The sequence below is a fragment of the Hyalella azteca genome, unplaced genomic scaffold (genome assembly GCF_000764305.2).
Source record: "Hyalella azteca isolate HAZT.00-mixed unplaced genomic scaffold, Hazt_2.0.2 contig12293, whole genome shotgun sequence".
Lineage (NCBI taxonomy): Eukaryota > Metazoa > Arthropoda > Malacostraca > Amphipoda > Hyalellidae > Hyalella > Hyalella azteca.
In genome coordinates, this window is record NW_025942253.1 from 143,843 (window position 1) to 170,191 (window position 26,349).

At 39.2% G+C, this 26,349-nt stretch overlaps 1 protein-coding gene across 2 annotated transcripts in view; it reads left to right on the top strand.

Moving 5' to 3' along the window:
* The window catches only part of LOC108680384 (microtubule-associated serine/threonine-protein kinase 2-like), a 57,333-nt gene that overhangs the window by 13,514 nt on the left and 17,470 nt on the right, over positions 1 to 26,349 (top strand). For both annotated transcript variants that reach the window (XM_018169193.2, XM_018169194.2), the window contains exons 2-8: positions 14,086 to 14,197; positions 14,936 to 15,078; positions 18,494 to 18,804; positions 24,051 to 24,126; positions 24,644 to 24,769; positions 25,475 to 25,579; positions 26,022 to 26,253. In XM_018169193.2, coding sequence (XP_018024682.1) covers positions 14,086 to 14,197; positions 14,936 to 15,078; positions 18,494 to 18,804; positions 24,051 to 24,126; positions 24,644 to 24,769; positions 25,475 to 25,579; positions 26,022 to 26,253 — 1,105 coding nt within the window. The remainder of the gene's footprint in view (positions 1 to 14,085; positions 14,198 to 14,935; positions 15,079 to 18,493; positions 18,805 to 24,050; positions 24,127 to 24,643; positions 24,770 to 25,474; positions 25,580 to 26,021; positions 26,254 to 26,349) is intronic.

Below are 26,349 nucleotides of genomic sequence, written 5' to 3' on the forward strand. Positions count from 1 at the left end.
AACGTACAGGCGGCCAATAAGCAACCGTTTTTAGGCCTCGTAAAGCAAATAAGATGCCTGATCGAGCGATGATGTGTAGGAATGTCGATTTTTCACATTAATTATAGGTCATGGGAAACTGTACTTCTCCAGTTCAGTACTTTTTCTTCATAGATGGAGAATGGAACTTTTTCACAGAACTTCTTCCGACCAGAAAACGTTCTGTGCCCTGGGAATCGTTTGAATTTTTGTGAATATAATTGGTATATTTTCCTGTCACTGCGCTGCAAGATTGCCGGATGTGTGCCTCATTTCTGAGAATTAAATCACAGGAACTACTGTGCCTGAGCTAGTGCATCAGTAGTAGTCAGGGCAGTCAATTGAAGTAATAATGCTCTACTATAATAGTAGTAATCGTAATTATTAATAATAAAAATAACTGTTTATTATGTTTATCTATTATATGTAATAGTAATGATGATCGTAATCGTAATTAGAACACATGTGATAACATAATCCAAAAGTCACTAGACACAAATGCAATGGTCGATGACATCATTAACGATCAATGCTGTGCCGATAACAATGTCGCTAGTCACACGGCATAAACTTTAAGGTAGTATGAATAAGAAGAATTCTCGTGCATAGATCATGTAGAAGAAGTGGCTAACTCGAGTAACGTATTTTATTAAATTGAATTTAATGCATAGAATAATAGAGCAATTACTTGCATCTGATGAAGAATGAGCATCCGTGGAAATATTTATTCGTGTAGCAACTTTTATCTACTTAATAAAATTAAATTAAATTAATTAAATAATCTTGGAATGTAGGAACAAATGTTGATAGATGAGAGCGTTGTGACGCGCTTGGAGGAAGCGTCACTTGCGTCATATCGAGGTCACTTCGCCTCTACCGCTCTTGTTGCTGCTGCTCTTATTTGTCTTGGTATTACTGCTGCTAACATCATTTATAATTATTGGTGTTACTGCTTCTCTACTTCACACTTCATTCGGGATTGTTTTGTAAATACTGATAACAAAAGGTTCCGTATGTCTTAAACATTTTCTAATGATTGGTGTTGCTGCTTTTCTACTTCACACTTCATTCAGGATTATTTTGTAAATACTGATGACGAGAGGTTCCGTATTTCTTAAACATTTCTCTATTCCTGCTGGTGCACGCTACGCAAAGCTGAGCTCCGTAAAAATATTGAGTAATTTTTGCTCAGTACTAACTAGTACAAGTAGGAAAGAGTCGAGAGAAAATCGCCCCGATGTATCGATAAAAGGTGACAATTATAGTGACTGATGAATCAAGATGACTTAAGTGAGATAATAGGATCATGCCTTTGGTTTCTCTCGATGGTCGATGTCAATTTCGTTTCCTTTTGTTCGTAAAAATATCTTTTAATATCATAACAGATTGCCATCTTCCGCAATGCCACCGATAACTTCGATTCCACGCGATGTGTCTGCCATAATTGTTTACGAATATGCATGGGCCTTCACTCTCGGAAATCCTGTTCCCTTGATCTCCTGCTGGCGCTGCTGACTCTTCAAACAAATCTGTTCTTAGGTTTACTCTTCCCTTCCTTCAAAGTGCCAGACAAGTTATTTAGAGGCTGTCGTCCTTAAATCTCCGACGACTTTAATTAGGTCAGCAGGAGCAAAGTTTCACTCTGGACTGTCACTGCAACCTCGGCTTTATTGCCAGAGGCTTGAATTGGTTTCGATTGGCATTTTAATCTGACTTTTTTACACGTACGTAATCTAAAACGTTTTTTTGCCGATCACATGACGTAGGGATGTTGGTGTACGGTATTATGATCCGACAGCTCAGTGTGTGTGTGGTTTCACAAACTCGCTTAACTGGTGCGTCTCGAGTTTTTATACGCTTTTAATACGCATGCAGCAATAGATAGCCATTAATGAATTTTGAATTCACTTGTAGTCTGCAGTGGAGTTAATGCTAAGCAACCAACGGAGATTAGTACTAATAAATTTCTTTAATTGGTACTCTATGTTGAATAAAACTGGGACGGCTGTAAATTTTCAACTAATTTGTAAACGAAGAAGTTACGATTATTTGGTATTACTGTATTAAAGTCGCTAATCACTGCCTTATTTCTTTATTAATATAGATCAATAAACTATTTGTCTCGTGTCATTCTTGTTGATGCCCAATATATGGGCTAAAGTCCGTCCCGTATTCCTGCGTTCCACATTTCAACGAGGTTGACAGTTCGTAGAGATAGGGCAGCGTCTCTCTAGCGCTGCATGACATCACCGTAACGGTCGCGCGGAGCTCTACAGAACACTCCCTGCCTAGCACCTCGGGCGGCGTATAGGCGTACCAGGGTTGGCTGATGGCCGGCCTGCTCTTGCACGGCGCTAGCGACATAAGTCATGTTCTTCGATGTAGTGGAGTGAATTTTTATATTTTCTTAGTCGTTTATTGTTGAAGAAAATTTATGCTCACTCTGCTGTTTTAGTGAGTGAGATTTCTCTTTCGTACATTAGTTTTTTGACGCTTGGTCGACTTTAAAACACGTACATTTTCTTGTTGAATTAGGCGCATGATTATGATCAGCGCTTGAGCAGCTTCAGTTATGATAATCTGAGCACTAATCAGCCGCTCATTGATGGTGTCATACCAACGATGCACTGCCACAGAATAATTGTCATCGCTGCCTTCGAAACGCACCGCACGTTGTGGTCGACTTCCTTATAAGAGCTTCAGCTGACAGGCAGAGCCTGATGATCTACGCTCGCCACAGGGTAACTAAACTAATGATGCGTAGCTACGTCGCGGTGACAGACGAACTCCTCGTCATATATTGCCGCCTTATATGAGGCTATCATGCCACTCGCTCAGTTCATAATCATGTCAGGCTCTATCAGTGCCTTTCATGAGGCCATCATGCCACTCGCTCAGTTCATAATCATGTCAGGCTCTATCAGTGCCTTATATGAGGCCATCATGCCACTCGCTCAGTTCATAATCATGTCAGGCTCTATCAGTGCCTTATATGAGGCTATCATGCCACTCGCTCAGTTCATAATCATGCCAGGCTCTATCAGTGCCTTATATGAGGCCATCATGCCGCTCGCTCAGTTCATAATCATGCCAGGCACTCGTTGCTTTGTTGACAGCGCGCTTTGTCAATACATTTCTTTGAATATAATTAGTTTTCGATAAGACATCTCAAATAAATAACTGAGGCCTGTTAACTTGACTATTATTACGGAAATTGTTGAGGTAATATTCTTATTTTTCAATTAATATCTAGAATGAATTATGTAGGATATTTGATGAATGAGCATATTTTTTGATGAATGAGCCCATGCAATCCGCCTGTAGCGTCTTGCGAGCTTCTTGTTATTCATGTTGAATTTGTGATGGCCTAATGACGCAACTGTGAATTTGGTTCACAAAAACCTGAGCATTGCATACGATTGATTACGTAAGCTTCGCTTCCAAAGCAAGAAGCCTGTATTACTTCTATTTAGGAAGATAATTCACGGCTTGCGTTTACTCAGCAAAGGCGACATGTTTTTGATGACAGAGGTTTTAGAATGTTACTTCCTGCTCTTCGTAACTCTCTGTAGTTTTCAGGTTTTGTTGTTTGCTCTAGTTTTGGGTCAAGGTTAATTTCGTCTTCGTGTCTGTCTTGCTCGGTATCGTGTCACCGCACTCATTAAAGATAAACACAAACGTTTTGTACTCGAATTCTGGTGAACTTCAGTGCAAAACTTCCACGAATTCTGGTGAACTTCAGTGCAAAACTTCCGCGAATTCTGGTGAACTTCAGTGCAAAACTTCCACGAATTCTGGTGAACTTCCGTGCAAAACTTCCACGAATCCGGGTAAACCTCAGCCTTGTGAATGTACTTCCTGACACTCACTGCTGAGGCCGTGCCGTAGTCCTACTCACACACGAGTTACTTCAATTGTTCATCAGTTCTCCGTAAACAGACATACTGCCATCATTTTGGGCTAAGCCTTTATTTAGCCCGCGTTAAGCACAACAGTGGCTCAGCTGTTGCTGTTCAGAAAAGTCACATTCAATCACCTTCTGAAAGCTTTACGATAAACTCCTTGTGAAGCTTGTGCGGTGCAGCATGTGTACACTGTACAGATCGCAGTGTCTAATATTTCGTGTAGCACTGGGCCCATACTTTCAAAAAAAAGTTAAGACGTCGTAAGTTCATCAGCCAATCATTGACGGCCTTTCAAGCAAAATCTACCAATCATAGACAAGAAAACAGTGCGTAAGTACTTACGTTCACTTAGCGAGTTTTGAAAGTATGGCCCCTGATGACTCACCACTCGCACACGCTGCACGACAAGGCAGTTACAATGCAGCAGTGTCCTCGCCATCCAACGCAGCGTTTACACACACCGCCATTCACTTGTACTGCTCGTCTTCTTAGCGTGTGTACGTTCATCCGATTGCGTAAGCTTCTTAGTATTACATTGGATATTTTCCTGCTCTCTATTTACTTAGAAGTCTCAGGAACTTTGCGAGATTCAAGAGCATCTAGTATGTCTGGTAAGATATAATGTGGTATGTGGTGAGAAATTTTTAGGTACTGTGAAAAATTTACGTAAACCATCTTTTTCGCACTGATCGATTTTTCACTGCCCTGCCATGCGGACTGTCTTTATTTTGACATTTAATTAATATAACTTCCTTTACAATGGAATTCAACTGCAATTCGACTTTTTAGAGCCATAGAACTCGTGGGGCCGACTAGACGCTTTCTCGAAACACCATCCTTTTTAGCGCATTTTCTCATTTATGGAAAAAATGCACTATTGTGCTCGCCATGTCCGTCTGTCCGTCCGTCCGTCTGTCTGTCTGTCTGTCTGCCTGTCCGTTCGTCCGTGACTTCACGTTTTCGTCGACGAGAAAATGCGCTCTCTGTCACTCACTGCAGTGAGTACTGAGTTATATTTTTATGCATGAGTTCACACGACCTCACACAATCGTCGCACTGAAACATCAGTTACGCACGCAAAGTTGTCATCTAAACGCGTTGTGCGATCATTAATCATGTGGTTTAGTGGCCGGGTGTCTGTATTATTAAACTACTACAACAGAGCGCGCTTTGAGGTCAAGGTACTGCGTGTGGTGGTACGCTCCCCATGGCCTTCTCTCCCTGATCGTCACCTCGTAATTATTCGGGTCATTTTTTGTTTGACCTCACGCGGGTGTATATGCACTGATACCATTCATTGTCGGAGTTATTATTATTTACATGCCTTATTATAATATGAATGACAACATTCGTTATTATGAGATCAATAATAACATTCGTTATTATTTGTATAATTCCTTAATGCCTGTAAAACCTTATCTCTCTTAATGTTAACATGAATATTTTTTGTACTTTCATTTTGCCAACTTTGAGTATTTCGTATGTGACAGACCACGACCACGCCTTCATGTTCCCGAGTCAACGGTCGAATCACGCACACCCTAATATTTTAAAGCTCCATCTGATCACGGGAGGTGTAATATTTTCTTTAACCTAATTAAAGTTTTTGTATTTCCATTACCGAGATGACATTTGAAGTGAATATTGTGTTAGCTGAATCTTTGACCTTATGCACATGAACTCTTTGGTTTTGTTGTTGCTAACCTTGTGCACAACTTGCTACGAAAATCCTCGTGGCACGCAGAGGTGACTCTATTAAATTAATCCATTAACGCACAACCGCGTCATTGCTTAGTGAAATATTTGCAGTTCGGGTCAAAAATGACCTGTCAACAAAAATTATTCTCGTGTAAATTTTTGCTTCGAAAGTCGCGAAATTCTCCGTCAGTTTACCAACTCAGCAAAGTTAAAATTCTTGATCGGTTTATTGATTCGCCACATTGAAATGTCGCCATCAAACTGGAGAGGATTATTTTTAATATGTTAATTTAACGCGTGGTTTATTTTAAATATGTTAACGCGTGATGTTGACTGGTGCAGAGCAGAGGCGCTGTATTTGTATTGCACAAAGACGGTCACGACCTCGGGGCCACGTGGTTCCCCAACCTCTTCGTGGAAGCAGAGCTACGCCCGAGCTCCTTGTATGGCTCGTGCTGTGTGCATGCTCAGGCTGTTACTATTGCTGTTTAGTGCTCTTTGTTGTCTTGTTACAATATTCTATCACTTGGAAATTGTGAATTTTGTAAGGGTTTAACTGAAATGTAATTGCGGTCGACATTGCGTTGCATTTGCTCTATCAAAATAGACGCTTGAAAGTAAGGATGCCCTCGACTCCGACACGCATGCAGCCGCTGTCGATCAGTGCGATGTCACGACGCGATCGAGGTGCACATCGAGCGCTAAATATTGCGCCCAAGCGCAGTACGAAGCACGTAACGGGCAGTAAATTTTAAATATAAAGAATTCGGGTCCTTTAATGTACGAAATTTGACAACGGCGTGATCTTCGCGCCTTCCACCGACACACGCTCCTCCGCACAGTCTTGTTTAACGACGTATCGAGCGGATCAGTACGTGTTGTTAACCGTAGTCCTTCTCTCGAGGGCTCGATGGGTCTTTAGAAATTTAGTTCTTATTATGGTATTCCACAGGCGAAGACGAATTCAATTTAATTATTTCGACTTCACAATTACTAATAAGCATCCTTTTCTGGTGAACAGAATGTCCAATATCAGCATTCTGAAATGCCATGGCAAAGCTCAAGGGCGATTTTCTCGTAGCTATGTTTTCTGTCAAGAACTTTGCACTCGACATTTCAATTTGTCCGGAATCCTCTGGTGAAATAACGCGGTATTGTAAATCCATGGAGAATGAAATATCAGTTCTGTTCACCGACGCTATTTACCTTCCACGGATGATTTGAAGTAAAATATGTTGATTTTCTTGTGAGCTGCGGTCGAGCGAGGTGAAAAGCATGGAAATTTTGCACCGATGTGCACGTAACCAAAAGTACGTGATCGAATTAAATTTTGTAGACCAACAGTGAATGCGGTAAAGATTGGGACGTGATTGCACTGCGACATCACCGCGCGCTAACTTGTATCGCAATGCTGTTCTGGGGCCATACTTTCTAAACTCTCTAAGTGAACGTAAGTACTTACGCTCTATTTTCTTGTCTATGATTGGTGGATTTTGCTTGAAAGGCCGTCAATGATTGGCTGATGAACTTACGATCTAACTTTTTTTGAGAGTATAGGCCCTGAGTTTTGCCCCTCGCAACCCACCAGCTTGAACAGTTCGACATTTGTCGAATGAATATAAATGGATGAATTAATCTCAATTCCAATTAATCATTCCTTACGTGTCAAGTCTCTTCTAGATTGAACGGTAGTTAAGAAGAACTGCGTTTGGTTGAAATCGTTCTTTGGCTATGCAAAGAACCACAAAATTTACGTTCCCTATAACAATTGTTAAGGAATATATAATATGTGTAGATAAATTGAAGATTCTCAGCTACGAGTTTCTAAGCGACGGACAAAGATGTTTTCGATCCAACTGTCACGAAAATAACCTTGAAGTTTTTGAGTTCCGAGTGTTGTTCTATATAGGCGATGAATTACCAACTGCTTAATTCGATCCGTCTCTTATGACTATATGAATGTTTTTACTCTCGAATCATTTGAAATCCTAGGAAAAATATTAGAATTGATGGAATTACGGGTTGTCTCCCGACACAAAGTAGGGAACAAAATAAAGTTACGCTCGTCGTGAAAGATCACCAGTGGATCCTTCAAGGAAAATCAAACAAAAACATAGAGTAACGTCTTGTCCACGAGAGAAACAGACTGAGTAATTTACACCCTAAGAGTGTACGAAATTTTTATCTCATTTACCGGGAGAGAGAACGAAGGATACGCACGTCAATGTGTTTTGTATTGGCAGCGGGGCCACGTGTCCTGTTCACCTGTTGTGTATAGAAATTATTGCATGCTGCATTGCTGCCACAGCTGTGGTGGGTTACCTGCAATTTTATGGTCTCCCAGAAAGTGTCAAGGCTCAATGACTAGTCTCTCTAGCCATCCATCACATTAGTGACAAGCAGCACTGCAGTTTATGTGGTATTTTCACTGCATCTTGTGTGTGCGGCTTGTTTAGACTCTGATATCCATGCACGTGTCAAAATTTTTGAGGCATTCTGCGCAATATGCTGCCATCGCGCTAATAAATTTGCATAAACCACTCATCACAGCAGAAATGAGAGGTGTACGGGTGTGCGCCTTCAAATTCGCTACCTAAGAATTTGTAATCAAGTTAATTTCTAGTTTATTTCTGTACCGAGCTTATTGAAGTTAAATTTATCGCAAAGCTGGAGACTTAGACCTATTTTAGTTTCAGCGACTTGTCTCCCTGAATGCTGAGTACCTCGTCTGTCTGGATGGTTTTGCGCTGGAAATTTTTTACTAACTAAAGTCTGATCTTGCGGTAAATCTTCGGTCATAATGAGATTCTTCATTACCAGGCTAAGAGTTTTCGTGTTCAATTCATGTTATCTTATAAACCATTAGAGACGTTAAATAATTTATATTAGGCTCCCATCCTCGAACTTAGTCAAGTTTGCAGCAGCCATAAACTTTAAGGGCCTCAAATCTGCTTTACTGTTGATAAAATGTTATAAACTTGTGATTCCAAATGATCAGGTTCAGGTATTGCCAAAAAATACTCTAAGGATCATTATAGTTAAGTGATTCTATCGCTGCCTCTACAGAAGAAACAGGTTTGATGAAGACTGGTAGATACTTTTAATACGGCACGAATTCAAAAGTTTATTATGCTCCGATGTCAGGTGAATTTCTTTCTAATGAATGAAATGAATCAGTTTTATATCATTAGTCTGCTTAAATGGCAATTTCACTAAGAATTTAAAAGCCGAGAAAACGCCACGCTTAGTACTAACATTTGCTATATCTTTTCAGTGAAAACGTTTCGGAGACCAGCTCCATCATTACCTAAAAAATTATGTCTAATGAATGACACATACCAACATTCTATAGACATAAATTCAATAAATATTGAGGTTCAAAATATATTATTTCGATTCTTACTCTGATTGTACTTTGTTCTATAAGCATAAATTCTTTGATATGACGATGGAGCTGGTCTTCGAAACTTTTTTCATTAAAGATATGGTGAATTCACTTGACATTTTCTTTAAATTTTTGATAACGTATTTTGTGTCGCAAAGGCTGTTGATTTGTTACAAGCGTTTAAACGCCACATCACGATGCGCTCAGATAAATCTGACTTGCAAATCGTTCATCAAGATAAGAGTTTATCTGGCTTTTATTGCTCGGTTCCGAGTTTGAGAGCGTGTCCGTGCACTGAATATAAAATTAAATGCTTTACAAATTATTTTGATGTCTCTGGCAAGGAAGCATTTAAAGTTCTTAATGAAATTCAGGCAGCGCCGGCGATGTGGGTACGTCGGAGTGGCGTGATAGTCGTCCTCTCCATTCGATCAAGGCTTATGGCCGCCATGCTCATCCTTGCTTGTTGTCAAATAATGCCGAGGTACGCATCTACAGCTTTTGATTCAGATAAGACTACATGAATTAGGAAATGTATACTACTCTTCTTAGAAAGCGTAGGGACTTCTTAGCATATATACGTGTTTAATATTATGGAAACTGAATGGACGCCCCACTAAACTGTGGAATAATTATTACAAATTCGAAATTTATACACCTTCATAATTATCATGACACGACGAAGCCTTCACAGCAAAAATCGATGGGGAAGATATGCTGATGTTCATCACAGGCATCCGCGCTCAACGTGAATGTAAATCCGCTCCCACAATCTTGTAAAAATTCAAGTGTTTGTTTTTGTGGCCTTAGTTGCTACCGCTTCAGATCGAGCTATCTCGCGCCGAATGTCCCGAAATTTTAAGTGATACAAGTTGTGTCATGACAAGCTGTGGTCTTCTCGTTAAATAAAACAATTTCTCTGACATGTCGATTGTTTTATTTCATTCAGATACGTGTGGTCTAGTATGGAGCAGTTGACGGTGTTGATTACCTAGCTGGCCTGCGTGCGCTCGACGTATATATTAATATATATTGAGCCTACGCCGAATGACACGCGGCAGGCAGATGTTAGTTCTACTGCAATGACGCCGAAATTACGCATGTTTGCGTCCAGCGATGTGCACCATGTTTGTGAAGCACTTGATGGAAGTTATGAAAATTATTTTTGGCAATTTCGACTGTTTTTGCTGTGGCACTGTTATCTCTAATTAAGACTGGATCCGTGAGTGATGAAAAGATAACATTTAAAATTATTGATATGTGTATTTGTTCTTAATTTGTTCACGTATTATTTGTTGAAAAGCAAGCAATTTCTTGAATTATATTCCGCATTTGAATTTTGCGAAAGATAATTTGGCGTCATTTCTTATCCATATAACCAATAACGAAGCAACCATTAAGTAATCGCGTCTTTGAACTAAATTGTACGAGTTTTGGGGCTCCAGCACAGCTATAAAAATCGACTCTGGATCAAATAAAAATCAACTTGTGCTCTATGTGTAGAGTTGACAGTCACGCTCTCTACTGGACGTGTGATTTATTACCCCCAATTGTGGTGCCGAACGCAAATGATATACCTACCGCCGCTGTCGCTCTCACGCGGCGTGAGCCAAGTTCTTATTTCTTGCGTCCCGTTGAATTATGCCAGTTTGTTGATTGCCGAGGGTCGGATTGCCATCGTAGACCCGTCTTCTATTATCAATTTGGTTCTTACTGCCTCTGCAGTTAACGGCGCCACTCGGACCAGTAAGAACATTGTATTACTTTCATTCATTTGGTTAGGGTCTATGTTTTAACTGACATTGTGCTGCCTTGACTAACATCCAACTCTGGTCTCCCATCTAAATAGCTTCCTATATACAGCAGCATGTTTAAAAAATTCAAAAACAAATTCATTTTACTCGGTTGTCGGTTTTAAACTCCTGATAATTATTTATTTTTCTTCTATTTATTTTCTTCTGGGAAAGATGTTAAGTCATCTTAGTTACAATAAGAAATCCATGTGAGAAATTTCAACTTATTCTGGATTAAAATGAGCTGAAATAATTAAAGTCAATCTAGAAATTATTAGTTATTATGAGCCATATCATACCTGTGGTATGATATGATATGCGCACTCTTGTTGCGCACATATCCTGCTAATGATAATCATCATTATTATATAATTATTAACTATAGATTACAATCTATATCATATACCATAAGTAAAAATATACTTGTAAGATTTAATACTGTACGTAACTGTAAAATCCCAAGAGGTGACTCGATCAGTGATGAGTAATGGGTCTAGAAACCCGGCTGATCGATTTCCTACGAGCTGCGCAGAAGTATTGTCTATGTAACCTATTGCCTATCTACCATCATGTTTTCTCTAGGATTTCGCTATGACGTCATATCACATTTCGATTTATACTGTAAAACTTTCTGACATTTCTTAATCGCATCTGTAACACTGACAGCTCACCTCCAGAATGGCCAATGTAAGCCCTGATTGCGAGCGCCGTATAAAAAGAAAAGAAAGAGCTTCTGTATTGTTGTTATAACGTTGGCGCGCCCAGAGATCTGCTATACCAACGCTGTAAACTAAACCGTCTCGACAGCACGGACTTCTTCTGAAAACTTCTTGACGTCTCTTGTTCCGGCTGTATAGGCTTGACAGAAGCCAGACAACGCATGCAATGAACTCCCTCGACTTAGTAGACTTTTACTACACGTGACATCCGACATTTGAAGATAACTTCCAGACGTTGGACTAAATAACGTGACCGCCTACATAACTTTTAGCAGCTGTAATAAAATTCTTATAATATAAGAATCCAATTGCTAAACACATGATAGAATCGAAGGCTCCTTTAATGGATATAACACTCCACACTTGGACCTCTGATGTAGAATGGTATTGTGACGACACCAATGAGACAACCACGCATGAGTTTACATAACGGATGCACTTCAGACGCTGCTGCCTCAACGGGCGCTTAACTCCAGTCCTAATGCTGGGGGGAAGCTGCACCCCCCATCGCACGGTGCCTTCATCCCTGGCCTCACCTCTGCTGGGCACGGTCCCTCACAGGACCTATTCATCACCAATGATTGCGTCCGCATCACCACACTCAACACCAGGGACTCCACTGATATGTCATCATCCGCTACACCCTCCATCACCCTTGGTGAGGTGCGGCTCCATGCCTGGAGATGGGGGCGGTGCAAACGAAGATGCTGACAGTTTACCTCCCTTGAGGTCCCCAAAACACGGGACATCGCGAGACACGGACTCTTATGAAGCGCGCGGCATGTCTCGCTCTGTCTCCGACTCGACACTACGACAAGCCGCGTCTCGAGCCTCGCTCCACCTACCTCTACCTGTCACTTCTCTCATGCTTTTTAAGGTAGCTTTTTCATTATGAGCTGTAAATTTTTCTCCTGCCCGCAGGGGTATTTCTTTTCTATACCGCTACATGACAGTCAGAAATTTATTAATTACATTGGCAATTGTTTAATTCAACATAGCTTGCAAGTAGACTACTTGAATAAAGCTTTCTTAGATTTTGAATCTTGACTTTTGTGCATTTTAACGAAATTTATAGCATTCTGACCTAGATCGTTATGTTATGGGTAGTCTACTCCCCTGCACAGTTCTGCAATAAATGTTAGGTTTCCATCTTCGTTGATGATTGTAACTTTAAAGCAAAACATTAATAATAAGATTTGCATTTCTTACACTAGAATTCTTTCTGCTAGACGTGATTTACTGACGGTCCTGAAACAACAAACATATTACGTTTCAATTTTATTATATTATTGAGTACTTGCACCTACTGACTAAACAGAGCTCTTCGGTGTCCTGCATATTTGATGATGAACTTCTGACAGTTATATATAGGAATGTAAAATGTAAGCCAAGCGGAATGTGTGTGCGGTGTAAATTGAATATATGTTGAATTATTTCTTGAATGTTTCATATGAAATCAAAGTGTATCAACCTCGTTCATAAAAGAGTTTTCTATAAGGCCTCAAATCTGTCAATTTCGAACTTGATTTGCATTTATCGTGTTGAAATTGAATTTCGAAGTTACGCTTTGTTAGAAAATCAGTTACAAGAGACTCGTGCTGCCTTTGTTTGTCATCTCATTGCATCGCCTTCTCAGTCGTTGTCTTGAGGATTCTGATATAATTTCGCTCGGAAACGCGACTTCTCATTGTATAATTCAATTGATCATTCAGAATGTCTGCCTTCTGTCCTCACATTGAAAATCATTTCAATATGAATTGCGAGCCGAACAAAACTTTCATATATACATCTATTTTGAAAAGGCGTTAATTATTAATAATATTAATGTGATCGTCAGCACGATATAGTTCATGACCCTTAATTGTGCAGTTGAACGCGCTTATACATCTATTTAGAAAAGGCGTTAATAATTAATTAATAATATTAATGTGATCGTCAGCACGATATATTTAACTTATATCTCATGACCCTTGTGCAGTTGAACGCGCTTGCCCTTTTGTTATGTAGCTCTAGCAACCGCAGGAACGAGCGATCAGATGACGTACCATTTGGTCGTGAAGACTAAAGAGTCGAGTCCTGCTAATGATTGGCACTAGGAAACTGCTAACTTATATGATTCATTATTGTCATACAATCAAGATGTTTACCATTCTTCTTTTAAGAAGTAGAAATTTCGTATATGTTCTATGTCTTTTCATGGGAAATTGAGATGAGGCGTTGCTCTAATATTTTGCCGGCATTGTTGAACCTTTTGAACTATGGAAAGTGGAACGACGTGTCGATATCATTCTTATGAGATGCTTTACGTATAACAACGCTGTCTATGATCAAGAAATAACGTTGAGTTATTATTGTGTGGTTGCAGAAGGTGGAACGCCGTGTCGATATCATTCTTATGAGATGCTTTACGTAACAACGCTGTCTATGATCAAGAAATAACGTTGAGTTATTATTGTTTGATTGCAGAAGGTGGAACGACGTGTCGATATCATTATAAAGAAATGCTTTACGTACCAACGCTGTCTATGATCAAGAAATAACGTTGAGTTATTATTGTTGCGTTGCAGAAGGAGCTGAGCTTGGTGAGACGCACAACTCGTGCAGGCACCGGCCAGAGGAAAAGCTTCATCGCCACAACATCGCCTACACTGCCACGATGTCACTCGCCTCTCACCCAGAGTGAGTGATGGACTCGTTTAAACTTGTGGGAATTTTCACTTTGCACTTTTATTCAATCCCTATAATTAGTGTTGTTACTACTAATCAAAAAATTGCTGAAGGTAATATACATATAAAACCTTGAGTTAGCTTATCCATATATCTTTAAAAATGTGTCTACTTAATTGTGTCATCAAGTTGGTCTACTTATTATCTTAGAATGAATTTGTCTGCAGAGTGTCTGCAATGACTTCACTATTAATGTATAATGACAGCTCCCGAGGAACATTGTTCATAGCTTTTCGTTCTCTGCCTATGGTTGGTTCCAAATTGCCGAAAGTTTCGACGTGTTGTTACTTGAATAATTTCGTAATTCACATTTGAATTTTTAAATGAGCTCTTTAATGCTTAAATTCTGCTTTTTCATTTTGCTTTATTTGGGTACTTTAATGTTTGAAATCATGCGATGTTGTAATTACGATAAATGAAATATTGTTCATAGCGTCACTTCCCCTTCGAAATGCTTTCCCAATGAAAATTTACAGACGCGTCAGCTTCTGATTTGGATTACCAGAAGCTGGGGCGACTCTAAATTTTGTTAGGGTTCTTTCTCAGAATATCGCTCACTATTATTATACGTAAACTGGAGAATAAAATCTTGGTGCATGTTCATGCAGCACTTACAAGTGCCCTATACCCCTGTACAAATCTTGATACATGAACCACTTACAAGTGTGCCCTGTACCCTCCTACGCATAGGTCCGATGGAGTCACCCCGCAACCAGTCACCCATGCAGCACTTCCCGTTTGCGCCGCTCAAGAGGGCGGATGGCAGACGCTGGTCGGTCGCCTCGCTGCCTTCATCGGGCTACGGCACCACCCCGGGCTCATCCAATGTCTCGGTCAGTCCACTACATTCTGTCTGCGTTGTCATTTATTAATTGTCTTGGCTTTGCGCGGTCATGAATCTGTGTAATTTTTTTTATTCATTTCTTTCTTTCTGCGATCTATTTTTTATTCATATTGCAAAACTTGTATACGTATCTAAAAGTCTTTGAACTCGATCTTTTCTTTTGCAACGTTGGTTTACAATTTTAATGCATTCGCCAGTAAATAATTGTCCAAATCTTAGTTAATTAATGCATGTTTGTTATTATTCGAAACAAAATGGTACAAATTGACTTGCGCTTCGATTCACTAGAAATGCGAATAATAATTCAGTTCATACAAGCATCTAACGAAAAGGAATGGTTCGATTTCAATACCGCCGTGTTTAATGTCTAAGCAAATCTCTGTTAACCCTCACACTCCGCTCCACTTATCCACCCTTTATTAATCTGAAGAAAATAGCGACCATGTTTAATGCTCCGTTATGATTCATCTGAACTTCAAATAATATGATCGTTATGTTAAAAATAATCGGCGTCAGTTGACTTTCATGGCTACGCAAACTTTGATGTTAGTACTTCAGTAAGGCTTACGGCCTCAAGCGTATTGATTTAATTCGAATTCTTTTGCTTCTCAAGATAACTGCGTTGCGATGCTTCTAGTTGAAGGTATCACTTGAGAAAAACATAGGTTCATTTGTGGAAGTAACGGGCATAATTAATCTCCTTGTGATATGCTTGTGTTGTAATCATCTGTCAAAACGCAATATTTGTCATAACTTAAAAGATAGAGCCATGCCTGCTACGAACGGAGCTGAAACAATTTGAAAATTCTAAAGACTAATGTTGTGTGAGTGGTTCGATCACCAGCTATGACCCATGGCACATTTCTTCGTTCGTTCAAGCGGATCTCGAAACTTTTTATTTGATATCTAGCCTATTGCGTGCGTTGCAAACTGGCCGTTGCAAGGAAAAACTGCGTTTTTTCTTTGAGGGAAACTCTTGAATTTTGCAGGCAACTTTTATCGATTTTCTCTATATTTGTTAGAATCAAATTCTTCCTGACCTCTCCTTATTGGTGTGCCAAGTGATCATTCAAACAATAAATTTTGTTCCATTAAACGACCGCTACGTTTTGTGGCAGGTTTATTGTCATATAAAAATGTGATGCACGTCGTGTTTATCTGCAATATTTAGTGGAAGCTTAATGTCTTTGGGAGGCCTTCTAACGTCTATCTAAGGACTCAATTATTGCTGCCTTAACATATAAGCCACCTGATATCGTACTGCTCGATTCAGGTCTGAGCTTAGATCTTAGTAATACGTATACATCGCCGCGAGCCAGAAAATAAAACTTTTCAGACTTGGGGGTTTTCCTACTCTACTAGGATAATTTTAGAGTTTTTTTCTCTAAGTCCACACGTGAGAATAGATAATTTTTCTCCCATACGAGTATACGATCTCTAGCAGCCCAAATCTAGGGCGTTTCTCCATAAGTTCGGCTTTGATTACTTCAAATTCAATCGAAGTGACCGTTGATGATTTATAAGTAAACGTCCCCCGGTGACCAGAGCCTATACTTTCAAAAAAAGTTTAAGAGATCGTAAGTTCATCAGCCAATCATTGACGGCCTCTCAAGCTAAGTTCACCAATCATAGACAAGAAAATAGAGCGTAAGTACTTACGTTCAATTAGCGAGTTTTGAAAGTATGGCCCCAGCACAACACACGACACTCGCTGCAGTACGCGCGCCTGAGCATGAGGTTATTTGATGTCATCACTCACACGTTTTATCGACCTTGATATTTGAATGTCGGCCTCTTGAGTACTTCGCCGCTGCCGATGCACTGTATGCTGTATTTATTTTAACCTTTCAATTTCAAAGTCACCATTCAGTTATTAACTTTTTTTTTCTTATGAAAGTTTGTAATGACCGCCAATGCCAAAAATGTTCTATTAAGATTGGAAATATTTTGTATGGGATTTTTGACCTTGATGGCAATTCTATGAGTGAATAATACAGGTCAAAATGTTTCCCGAGTAAGTAGTGGTACTATCGACTCGTAAAACTGTTGAATGCGCTCATAAAATTAGGATCTCTTCTTACATTCTATTTCTCTTTATAAATAAATTTTTCAGGCGAAGAATTAAGAATTATGTTTCTTTCAATCCCAGTTAAAGTATTATAACAGAAAGGAACATTTCCCTGGTCCAGCTTAAGTGATGTTATTTTTACTCGTAATGTAACCTAATCGATTAATGTTATTAGATGTATTTATACGTATGCATAATTCATCACGAAATTTTGTATATGAGAAAAGACTTGGTTAATAGAGGACTTTAGAATGGTCAGTGCTCGGTCGGTGACAATGATACGTGCTTTTCATTATGCTTATTTCAAGCTCCTATATTCATATTTTACGAGTCTTGTGCTATTTCAATCTTTTAAGTTATTTAAATATCTCCTTAATATTTTGACAAACACAACTCGCATGTTGAAGAGAGGATCAATTGTGGGCTCCAAAATCATGGTCATCCCCGAACATGCCGAATTGTAGCATAACTTCCTCATTTTTTAGTGTCAACTTTGTAGCTATTATGACTAGTTATTAGTACTCTTGGCTTGTCGCTGCGAGGCCATGCAGTTACTGGGCTGTCTGTTCACAGACTTTCACTGTGCGCGGCGCGAGCGGTTGACCTCGCTATTGCTCACAACTTAGCTAGCAGAGACTACTGCTCTTTACGTTACTGCTATCTTCATTTCTGCTACTGCACCAGTCACTGATAATGTAGATAAGCGTGCTGTTATTTCTATACTACAGTAGTAATACTTTGCTCTAGGAATACTTCGCTTTGCGCTACAACATAATGCATCGATCTCAACTACTCCTGCACTATGCGCTACTATTACAGCTTCAAGATCTGCTGTTACGTTACTACTCTTCACTTCTCCATTTTCTGTATAATTTACTATCTCGCTTTTATTGACACCATCTGTGCACAGAACATATAGCTTAATTGTTCCTCGCAACACAGTCATATACAATACACTAGTGGTTGTGCTGCAGCTTCCGCAGTTTTTTACCTCGCTTTCTGTCAAGCTGAGCCATCATATTTCCTATTGACCCCGCTGCCGCAGAAATCATTTTCCTTGCTCTAAATTTACTGTACTTTCTCTTCTTTGAATCCAGCAAAACAGAATCATTTGTCAATACCAAATCCCAACTGTACCACCTTCCAAATTATCTCGCAGAATATTACAGGATTAATTGCATCCATGTTTCAAAAGACTTATTCAGGTAAATAAAGAAATACAATAACATAATTTCTTTATGCTATTATCTTTCTCAATTAATAATTTCTTTTTTACAATAGTAAAAGATAAATAAAGAAATGCAATAGCATAATTTTCCTTTTATGGTGTTTGCAGTCGCAATGCTCGAGTCAGGAGCGCCTGCACCAAGTGGGCATCACGTCTTCTGCATGTGTGCCCGTGACATCAGTGAGCCTGAGCTGCAGTGCTGGTGGTGGCGCGAGTGGTCTAGCCACAGCCACTGGGAGCATATCCACCTCTGGTGTTGAGGAAATACGGCACTTGCACACTCCACAACACCCTCGCCATCATCACCATCATCAGACTCACCACCAACGCCACTTTTCATCAGGCGAAAGCAACCCGTCCATAGAGGACGATGCTGGGCGGAGATCACCGATGATGCGGCCCCGGTCGCGCTCCCTCAGGTACTTAATTGTCGAGCGTTGACTCACCTGCCTAACCTTTTGTACCTTGCATTTCATAGCACATTTTCTCTACAGATCCGTTTTACTGCCTAACCTTTTGTACCTTGCATTTCATAGCACATTTTCTCTACAGATCCGTTTTACTGCCTAACCTTTTGTACCTTGCATTTCATAGCGCATTTTCTCTACAGATCCTTTTTACATATTTTAGGTTTAGTATAAAATTACCACTTTTATTAGCAGGCTTAGAAATATTTTTATATTAAATTAACTTCACTTTCTGTCTTTCACACATTCATTTCATAGATTTTTATTAATTTTTTGCGTGTTTCGGAGTTCATTTGGTTTTTCAGATCTTTCGATTATTACCATCATAATAAATCTAGTCATAGAATGAATCGGTTTATTTATAATCCTGGTTGATCGGTTATGTTCATTTGTGTTATTCTTGTCGAGTGATGTATTTACTCTTCTCTAAACGTATTTCGAACTTCAACCTACAATTTTTCACAATGGCAAAAATTTTTGGCGCGAATAGACTGCATGGTTCAATTTAATTTCAATGACCAAACTCCTCTCGTTGCATCCCTAACAAAATTTAGAGTCGCCCCAGCTTCTGGTACTCCAAATCAGAAGCTGCCGCGTCTGTAAATTTTCACTGTAATAAAATTTAGAGTCGCCCCAGCTTCTGGTACTCCAAATCAGAAGCTGCCGCGTCTGTAAAATTTCACTGGGATGATGCTAGGGACACACTCAACAAAATGAATAAAGCCATCTTCATCCCTGCATTGTTCGGCCTTGTGATCGAATAGGTTCTTTCGTAGCCAGTGATAAAACAGTTTCTTTAGTGACTTTATTACAACTAAAATCATAAATAAGCACTGAATCCGTATGGCACTATAACTAAACCTTCCAGGACAAACACAGGACCGAGACTTCTTGGAAAACGGAACTGAGACTGAGACTCCTGAAACGAACAATTGAACAAAATAAATATCTAACAAAAAACCGGCCTAAACAGACAAAACATACTAATAATATTGAAGAATAACTATTGAACGCTTCATTAATATTTACACAAATATACAATATACAAAAGAAACCACAGCTAATTCAAGATCTACTTAACAGTCACTTTATTCACCTATCACAGAACATACCTTACGCATCCACGGCATTCACTATACTAACCCTGCTTACAAACTTCAGTCGAGGTCACGTCAAACTTACTCTAACAGAGAAATGAAAAAAACGTATAATCAGCTCAGTCCCTAACAATGACGCTCTTGAACACCTTTTTCGCACCTTCCTAAGTCATGCTAGGGTTGCGAACTGAAAAGTCTTGCTGCAATTATTCTCTAATGCGATCAAAATAGGTCGCCATATGTCAATTCCCTTATGATTTGTGCAATGTGCATGATCACGTTTCTCAATATGTTTTGTCATGCAATACTAATTGACCCCGACGTTCAAGCTCCGTTCAACTTGACATTGAACGTTTTCACATTCTTCCCTCTGATATGTCTTTAATGGATGGAGTATTCTACTTTCGGTGTTTCTCTTATTAATACTGACAAATTCATTACTTATTTATCGCTTTTTCCCATGTGTGTTATCAAATTGTCCCCCAATTCTGCCTACCTGCTGTTTCAAAAAAGAATCTTCCTGCTTTCAATTAGAAGAATGTTTCTGCCAACATCCTGTCTAGAGATTTTCTACTTGTGTGTGGCTCCAGGAAGTTTCATAAAAATGTTCTTACACTCGTAAAACATCCTACACTTTTGAACTCTTCTGACGGCACTCACCATGAATGGTATCCTTCGAAGTGAACGCTTTCATCCTTATTGCTGATTCTTGTATTCACGAATATACTCCCACGAGCTTTTATGTTCTTCTACTTCGATAACTTCGATATACTGCACTGGAATAGTTGCTAAAATGTACTTTTACATCGAGCGTTTCATCATTTTATCTCTGTTTTGTCGGACGACATGAGAGATGATAACTTGAGTTGGCCTAACCCAGCAATAATTTTGTGGTCCTAAATTTGACCTGGACAATCATAAGTTGTTCGGGTGTCACAGTTATTTGCTTTCTACCGTCCAGTGGAGGTCTGGGGGTAGATATTAAGATCTGGGTATTCAGAATGGCTGTTTTATGGATGTCGTAAGGGCTCTACACTCGCTCTCTGAAATTATTATTATGGTTGTACTCTCTCTTTTACTGACTTTTCTGCCCCTGCTGGCGCTCTAGTCTGGCGTGGCTGTGCATCGCTACACTAGAGTAAGCCTTCAAAAACTTCGACACCCTAGCACCTGTCCTTGACCCTATAAACTACTTCATTTATCCTAAACCTCTTCCAGCGGCTCATTTGTGTATTGGATGTGCTTCCAAGAAAAATTTCCCTGTAAATGAAGTGTAGAATTGTACTCGTAATGTTAGCAAAGCTGTCATGCAGGGTGTCCCCTCTGCTTTTAATCATGAATCAATTTCTGTTGAGCCAGCAAGCAATTAAATGTAAAAAAAACTGTACAAAAATAACAACTATAACTCTTTATTGACGAAGTTAAAGTTAATTGAAATAAATAGAATTACTGGTTTGCTTTTCGCGTAACGAGTTTTCTGTTTCGGTTTTGGGATGAATGATTTTCTTTTTGCTGATAAAAATTTTTTTAAGTCCCTTTCTTTGCTTAATTTTTTAATAAAGGTTCCATCATCCATGGCCATCTTTCCACTGTTTGCGTTTCTTTACGCGTGAAGAGACATCATTTTGACAGAGATATTTTTTAACATCTCAAATAATGTAAGCTTGTCGACTAGGCCACTTGCTCTAATCGCTTCCTTAATCGCGGCTCGAGTAATTAATGTTATCATTTGTACAAGGGTGACGATTTCCCTGAGGAAACGTATCATAATAGTTCAATATAAATTACATCACTTAATTATTCCTCAATTTCCGAAATAGATCATTTTTAAGCATCTGATTCTGATGTTCATGATCTATGCGGAAAGTGCTCCAGAGTATTGTTTGTCCCCAGGCTATACCTACGCTTAATTTCAACGATCATTCTGGATAGGGGAATAAGTATAGCAATTAGAATTGTCCTCAATTAGAATAAATTGAGAAATTAAGAATTCGTTATATTCCTGATCGCGATATCTTACTTCTAGGGAAGTTCAAATCAAAGGCCTTGAAGTCCTTATCCCTAACAAAATTAAGAGTCGCCCCAGCTTCTGTTAATCCAAATCAGAAGCTGAATTTAGAGTCGCCCCAGCTTCTGGTAATCCAAATCAGAAGCTGCCGCGACTGTAAATTTTCACTGTGTAGCTACATGTACGCGCGCTCTTACTGCGTGAGGCAGCCTCTTATGGATTAAATATACTAACTTCCTATGCACTTATAATTCGTCATTGATTTAACGAGACAATATTAACGCAATGAAAATTGTGTGCATCAAATCACTACATTTTGAGTATTCAACATATTTTCTCATATGATGCTCGTGAAATTCCTCTGTGAAGCTTGCAAACAGCATTATATATGAAGATTGCAAACAGCGTTATCTATAACGATTGCAAACAGCATTATATATAAATGACACGACAAGCAGTTCATTCGTTGGATTTATTTTTTGTCGTTCGCTTCTTTTTCGTATGCATTAATAATAATAATAAAAATAATGTTTAACATTATTATTTTCATTATAACATTGATTAATAATGTTTCCTATATTGGCTCAAGCTTACATAAATTCTTCTTAATAACTGAACATATAAAATTTATTGAATATTTTCTTATGTGAACTTTAGTCTGTATAGATCACGTCGAAACTGAGGAAGTTTACAGGGTTAAGGACATTGTAATGGTCTCTTGTAGGGATTTTATGTTCACAAGTCCGGTTTAAAGACGGTATACATATTCTCTATTTCACTTTCTCTTACTTTCGTTCATTTTCAACACCAAATCTCCTGATCAGCAATGTCATGCTACCCTTACTTTGCCCTGTTGCATAATTCCTTGCATTTCCATGCGTTGCTGTGCATTACTTACGTTTATTGTTTCAGTATTGGCAATTGTTTTTAGCATAGACATTTCTTATTATTTATTCGCCACGCTATTTATTTGTATCATTGTTGACACGGTTTACTGCATTACATTTATACAGTTCTAGATAGCAGTTCGAATATGTATTGTGGTATTGTTTAAAATGTATTGTAGAATTTCTGTGCGTCTGGCTTTACAGTCGTGTGAGTAAAACCTTCAGTAGTGCGCCTCATTGATTTTATCGGCTGACGATCCGGGGATGGATGACTGGCATATAGCATTTTGTTGTCATCTTCTTGCCGTCGATTTTGTCCTATTTGTTTTGAAGATTTAATTGTTTTTTTTTTCGAGAAGATATTGTGTTAGTTATTCCTGATGATAATAGTGACAGTAGCATATCGCATGCGCCTATTATTTAGTTTTCGTGCTAGCTGAGCTCTAGGGCCATTCATTCTATTATTGTAACCGACGGACCAAACTGCGCTAGTTATTTCGGTGAGAGCTTTCACAACACGCCAATCTTACCAACAGCATTGCAGCTTCTGAAAAAATCGTTATTCTGCGAATTTTCGCAATTCATGTCCATGTTTGTATTGTATTTAACTCTTTTATTTGTTTCTTAGAGTCCCACTTCTGTTCGGTGTTGTTAATAGTTCATACAGTGTGGCATTAGATGTAGTTACATCGTCCGCATCTCTCCATCGGTCAGCAAAGCAGCGTCTTTATTTTATCATTAGTTAGTACAGTAATACGAGGCCGATGGGCTGAGCGCTGCTGCTGTTGCCTAGCTGAATGGAATGTTTCTGGTTGTCAACTCTGATATACTTCACTAAGAGAAGCTAAAAAAACGCGCGTCCTAATGTGATGCTAATAACTTTGCTGGTCCAATTTGGTAGAAACTGTCATGCCTCGTTTCTGATCTGTGACAAGTTTGGCGCGAATTTTTAGTGCAATGAGTGCAATAGTCGTGTTATTTTGAGAAATTCATTAACGTTATAAGAATAGAAGTGCAATGAAAGCATGTTTTGCAATGTATCTTTTTAGTATATGTACTTTCGTTAGCTTATGTTAACCTACTTGAACTCAATAAAGTTTTCGACTATTTTGGGTTGGGATTCAAATTTGTTTCCATGCTTCTGTGTATTCAATTGTGTTATTGCATTTATTATTCAACCGTATTTTTCTCGTCTGTGTCTTGCAGCAGCCCCATACGATCGCCTGTGGTAGACAACGAGATCATCTTGATGAACACGCTTTATAAAGAACGATTTCCCAAGGTATGTAATACTTTGTTCAACTCGGTTCTTGTTTCTGGTGCATTGTTCACAATTATTCAAAACACCTATTCATTTTTCTTAGTCACATATCTTGCGATGTTTCTTGACACGTATTGCGTTACCAATTACGAAACAAAAACACTTGATCGATAACAAAGAAAGCAGAAAACTTGCCGCGGTAAAGACTGCGTTTTTGGTGCATTGTTCACAATTATTCAAAACACATATTAAATTTTCCTATTCGCGTTTATTGCGATGTTTCTTGCCACGTATTTCGTTACCAATTACGAAACAAAAACACTCGATCGAGAAGAAACAAAGCAGAAAACTTGCCGCGGTAAAGACTGTTTCTGTGCATTGTTCACAATTATTCAAAACATCTATTCATTTTTCCTAGTCGCGTTTCTTGTGGTGTTTCTTGCCACGTATTGCGTTGCCAATTACGAAACATAAACACTAGATCGATAATAAAGAAAGCAGAAAAGTTGGCCGCTGTAAAGACTGCGTTTGGTTGCAGGCGACACAGCAGATGGAGGAGAGGCTGGACAAGTTCATCCAGAGCCACGCGTCTCTGGACCTTGACGCCCAGGATGAAACTCTCCCCCCAGACGGAGTTGCCATAGCAAGATTTGTTCACAACCAGGTGCCTTGTGTATTATCTTTTATGTTATTACTTAATGTACTGAACATAGCGTTTGTTATTTCAAAGTATGCATCGCTCAAATAAGTAATAATGGTTTCGTATTAGGGATGTGGAAAGTATGTTTCAAAATTGAATTTTTTTTAAGTTGCTGCGATTTTTAATGAGCTTCATTTTCATCTACGTTTCTGCTTTCATAATCGGTTAATCATGATGATATCTGGGAATGCGATTATACACTTGAAATTTGATCAATTTTCATTTGGTGATGTCCGAATAGAATCTTGAATCTGTAGAATATTTGGTCTTCTTGTCTGGGTATATCCATAATATTTACACGGTTTTAGTCAAATTTTTTAATCAGTTTTCTATTATTTTTCCGATGATTCACATTTGTGAAAAATTCTTAACTATCATTATGCGCGCTGTAGCCTGGTGTGAATATTGCCCGTTTGTCTATGAGCAACGCTGACCATGTGTTGCCACACTGCCCAGGTGACACAGATGGCACGCGACTGCCTGCAGTTTAATCAGTTTTCTATTACTTTTCCGGTGATTCACATTTGTATGTGAATAGTTATCATGCTCGCGGTTCCAATGATTCACATTTGTAAGTGAGTTCTTGACTATTATGCTCGATATTCCCTGGTATGAATATTGCACGCCTGTCTATGATCAACGCTGACCATGTGTTGTTGCACTGCCCAGGTGACACAGATGGCGCGGGACTGTCTGCAGAAGAGTCAGGAGAAGCTAATAACGAGTCGCTACTTCTACGAACTCTCGGAAAACTTGGAGAAACTTCTCTCCGAGGTGCCGTAATGTCTAGCGTGGTCTTGTTCATAGAAATGGCTTCTTTTATGAGATTTATTTCGTTTTGCTTTCAGATTTTGTTCATTTGTTCACATTTTAAATGATGTAGTATCAAAATTACTCACTGATAATGTAATTTTAACATAACTGTCAGATTCTGAATTATTGATAAAACCTATACGAATTCCAATTGAAAAGCATTTTAAAGAGTGGAAAATACCTACTTCAATAGCCATGTACATAACTGCCAGATGCAGAATTATTGATAAAACCTAAACGAATTCCAATTATAAACACTTTAAAGAGCAGAAATTTGGCACTTCAATAGCCATGTACACAACTGTCAGATTCAGAATTATTGATAAAACCTAAATGAATTCCAATTGGAGAACATTCTGAAAAGTGGAAAATACGCAATTCAAAAACCATGTTCTGGCCGCAGACGCGAGACAAGTCAGCGGAGGCGGCTGTGCACCTAACGTCGCTCATCAAGAAGCTGCTGCTGATCGTCGCTCGGCCTGCACGTCTGCTGGAGTGCCTGGAGTTTGACCCCGAGGAGTTCTACCATCTCCTGGAGCAGGCCGAGGGACAGGCGCGCTGCACACAGGGCATCACCACCGACATCCCTCAGTACATCATCACCAAGCTGGGGCTCAATAGGGATCCTCTCATAGGTCCGTCCTGCGTCTTGGCTGCCCAAGATCGTGTTTATTTTAGCGCTAGGTTCGGTCCAGCCGAAGTTTACATTGTCTATATTTTATAGTTAAGCA